This window comes from Gavialis gangeticus, unplaced genomic scaffold (assembly GCF_001723915.1).
Source record: "Gavialis gangeticus isolate Ggan-Ray unplaced genomic scaffold, GavGan_comp1, whole genome shotgun sequence".
NCBI classification, from domain to species: domain Eukaryota; kingdom Metazoa; phylum Chordata; order Crocodylia; family Gavialidae; genus Gavialis; species Gavialis gangeticus.
Window position 1 is genome coordinate 47,671,253 of NW_017728992.1, and position 4,244 is coordinate 47,675,496.

General features: G+C 40.9%; 1 protein-coding gene across 1 annotated transcript in view; it reads right to left on the reverse strand.

The window, feature by feature from the left end:
- The window catches only part of SLC22A23 (solute carrier family 22 member 23), a gene marked incomplete at its 5' end in the record, with an annotated part of 227,611 nt that overhangs the window by 177,977 nt on the left and 45,390 nt on the right, over nucleotides 1–4,244 (reverse strand). Inside the window, one exon of the mRNA XM_019518594.1 lies at nucleotides 2,253–2,356. Coding sequence (XP_019374139.1) covers nucleotides 2,253–2,356 — 104 coding nt within the window. The remainder of the gene's footprint in view (nucleotides 1–2,252; nucleotides 2,357–4,244) is intronic.

The following is a 4,244-nucleotide window of genomic DNA, read 5'->3' on the forward strand; positions in this document are numbered from 1 at the left end:
TGCTCTGACCCTTCTCACTGCTGTGTAGGGGCACATAGGTGTTTCAGGGCAAGGGCTAGCCATCAAGCAGCCCCTGCCCTGAAGCACTCTCATGCCCCAGCCAGCCCCATCAGCATCTACAATGTGTTGCGGTGCAGTAAATAATGCTGCCATAGTGTTTACAAGTACTAACCTACAGTGGAGTTAATTTGTTTACTGCGGCCTAATAGGGCTAATTATGTAGATGCTGAGACTTTACTGAGGAGCTAATTAGTCAGCTCCACAGTAAACATCTTGTGTACATGCACTCCGAGTTGTAAAGCTGTGCACTTCAAAATACAACACTTAAAGACTTCTGAATCGCAGGGATGTGCATACACAGCAAGCTAAAGGATGTGCACACACTCAGTTCAAGTCTGTCTGCACAGACAGACAAGGACAAAGGATGCAAGCAACCATGGACCCTCTTGCAACTGGCAAGCCATATGCCCAAATGCCCAAGGAGATGCACCCATCCAACACTAAGTCATTCACTGTTGTGAAAAGGGAAATGATGTTAAGGGCAAAGTGTGGGAGACATACAGTGTATATGTTTACATGTGAATATTGACACCTGTAGAAAACTGAAAGCAGCACCAAATCAAGCAAACATGTTCATGTTGCTCTGATAAAGAGGCAGATTTTAGTTCTGATAATGTACTGTGCCCAGTGAAAAGTGTGGCTATGGAAGGATGTCATCAGCAGCTGGTTCACCACTGCATACCAGAACCTAATGCTGCTCTTTACACCATACTCATTGTAGGTTCAAATAGTTTATTCAAATTTAGGGCCACATAGGTCACCACATGTTCATGGCTCTTTCTTCCACACACCTTCCTCATGAACAAGCCCACACAACAGAACCAAAGCCTCCCTTAATATACCCTTCTCACTTAGCTTATTGGCTGAATGGATTTGGGCACACTGCCATGCATCCAGCAGTTGGTGGGAGGGGGAGTGGGGGGACGACGGACCAAGATATGGCCCACAGGTCCAATCTGACATGTAGAGCTGTGTCATCTGGCCTACAGGGCTCCAGACAGATCCAAAAATTTCGTGGTCATTCCTGGATCCCCAGCAATTAATGCTACTCTTACCACCAAATTTTCAGCCCCACAGAGCTCCACAGGCTAGATGCTGCAGCCCCATATGCTGGATGAGGACCATGGATCAATTTTGTGTACTGAATTGGGCCCAGGGACTGGTCCTGTCTGATTTTTTCTGTTAGGTTTTAAATCTCTATTTATAAGGCCCTATTGGTGTGGCTGATCTAATATAACAGTGATTCTCAAAGCAAAGCCCTTCTCAGGGTGCCGCACAGTATCAGTAATGCGAGGTATGCAAACACCTAAACGTGATCCATAACATAAACCCAGAGATTGCAAATAAGAATACATCATATCAAAATTATTCTGAAATATAGATAGCATCTTCCCATGTAAAGTATCAACAGTTACCACAGCACTGATACTCAATGACTGGGACAGCTCATGCTGGAGAGCTACTGTTTCAGGCTTTCTGCAACCTCTAGGTGTTATCCCTGAGGTCATATTTTGAAGTTTTTCCTTTGTAGCTGAGACAGCTAAAATAATGTTGCAAAAACAAAAAACAAAAAAACAAAAACCCACACAACTGGAGACTCTGGAAAGTAGTTGAGACCTCTGCCAATGCTCCCATCCCCCATTAATCCAAAGGAATGAACCCCCTTTGAAACTCAAGCACTTCAGTATTAAGATGACGGAGACCACTACCAGAGGAATGATTGATAACTCATTTTAAAAAATAGAAGTGCAACTGAAAGGCTTAAAAGAGGTTGGGGTTTTTTTTTGCTTATTTTTAAATCAGATGCATCATTGGGCTGAATAGGAGCTGACACTATCACCAACATAAAGGAATAAGTAATCGTTTCTGACATTAATACACATTTGAGTAGACACTAGAGATTGTTACCATCTCAAACAGGCTTAGTTTTTAATGAGTTGGAAAATATTTAATTCTGCTTTAGCATTCTATCAGTAATAAAGTATATCAACAATGAAAATTTGAATTTAAATATTTTGTTCTCATTTTGCAATTTAAAAAGTTTCAAAGGGTCAAATCATACTATTCTCTTCAGACGTCTGTACCTTTCATAAGAATTTTCTTCATTAATAGTAAGCTAAGGAAAAAAATCTAGATACATACAGCATATTTATTTATTTAAAGTTAGATAGCATTAACAGATTTTCACTTACCAGTCAGCTATACATCCTGTTATTAAGTAGCCAAAGATTAATCCTACCAGCAGGGAGAATTTAGCAATGTGGACTTTCCAGGAAGAGTCACAAACAAGGTCCCACTGCAGGAAGAAGAAAGAGGTACATTGAAACATATGTGGTTCTTTGCAGATGCACTTGAACATATTGGCATGGTTGTAGATACTCTGAGCACTTGAATAGCGAACAAGTAATATTCTTAGGGACAAAACTAGCTTATATTAAAATGAATTTAAAAATTCCTATTTGCATCAGCAAGCATTTGATCAGGTCCTTAGTTCTAAATTCCAGTTACCAGCCTTTGTACCCAAGATTCTGAATTTAAACAAATATAATACACATATGGCTATCTATGCAGACATTTTAGGTGCTCCTGACCGACCTTAAAGATGCATCACTTAAAAATCACACCACAATGCGTCTAAAAATGTAAAGCAGAATCCCATAAAACCCACCCCCAGCTACCTAGACTATTTTAAAAGCTCAGATTCCCCATTTCAGTTGTCAAGTGCCTGGGGAGGGGGAGAGAGAGAGATTTTTTGTATATACTTTAAAAAACTTTATTACACAAATATTAAAAACAAGTGGTGAAAATACAAAAGTATGTGGCCCTCCCATGGGCCAACCATGAAATATCTGTCAGGGACAAAAACACCATGTTCCTAGAGACTGAAACTCCCTCTCCCATGCCCCTCATGGGTTACACTGATAGGACCAGCTGTCTGTTTTCCACCTTGCAGAGTGCCCCTTTCTATAGCTTGTCAGGGTTGCTTTCTTGGCCTGACCCAGCAGAAAATTGGCCAGGCAGATTACACTCCCCTTGGCCACTCGGTATGGGACAGAGAAGATGAGGGTGCAAAAGAGCGACTGCATGAGAGCGAGAGAGCATGTGAATGCAAAAGGGACAGAGTTTTGCAGCTGGCCCTTAGAATCGTCAGGTCCAGGTGACTGCCAATAAGTGACAACACAGTACTGTATCCTCCACCACTACAGGTACTCCTCACTTAACGTTGTCTCGGTTAATGTTGTTCTGTTATTACATCACCGATCTATTAAAGAACATACTCATTTAAAGTCGCACAATGTTCAGTTATAATGATGTTGTTTGGCCACTGCCTGCTACTAGATAATTATTTTGACATAATCAGATTCACTTAACATCATTTCGCTTAAAGTTGCATTTTTCAAGAACGTAACTACGATATTAGATGAGGAGTTGCTGTACTCCACTTTCTCTAGATTAGGTTGGACCAACTGATGGTATAAGAGGACTGCACACAAAGTCAAGTTCTTTTGATAAGCTGGAGGGACGGACAGTAGAACCACTTGCGTCAACATGATTTTGGTGCTTCCACAGTGGTATTTCCTACTGCAATCACAACTAGAAAGGGAGTTGTCCTTTACAGCAAAATCACTTCAGCTGCTGAAACTGTAGTATTCCAAATGTGGAAGTACAGTTTTTCAGGAATATCCTCACTAAAATATTACTTAATGTCCTGTAAAAAAAAGACTACACCAGGGAAACCTTTTCATTTATTTCCACACATTTTTCTAAAAGGTAGGGAAATCACATGGTTAGAACAGTAAGTGGGACCAGGGTTCAAATCTTGACACTTGGCCAGACTTCCAGTGACTTTACAAAAGTAATTTAATTCCTCCCTGCCTTCATTTGTTACCTTACAATGCCTGCAAGTAACAAGAGCAGTCATTTAAATACAGCAAAGAGCATTAGCCATTTGCCATATCCAATCGATTTCTTAAGCCAATTGATTCAATTCAATTCAATCCAATCCAATCCAATCGATTTCTTGGCTAATTTATGGGGGGAGCAGCAGGGGCTCAGCTGTTTGCACCCCATTACCTTGTTATGCAAGGTGTACACAGCTGTTGGCATCTCATGTGTTGTCCAAAAGAGCCTCTCCTCTAATAGCAGCCTTGAAATTGACAGGACCTAGTTAGTTTCATGGCTTC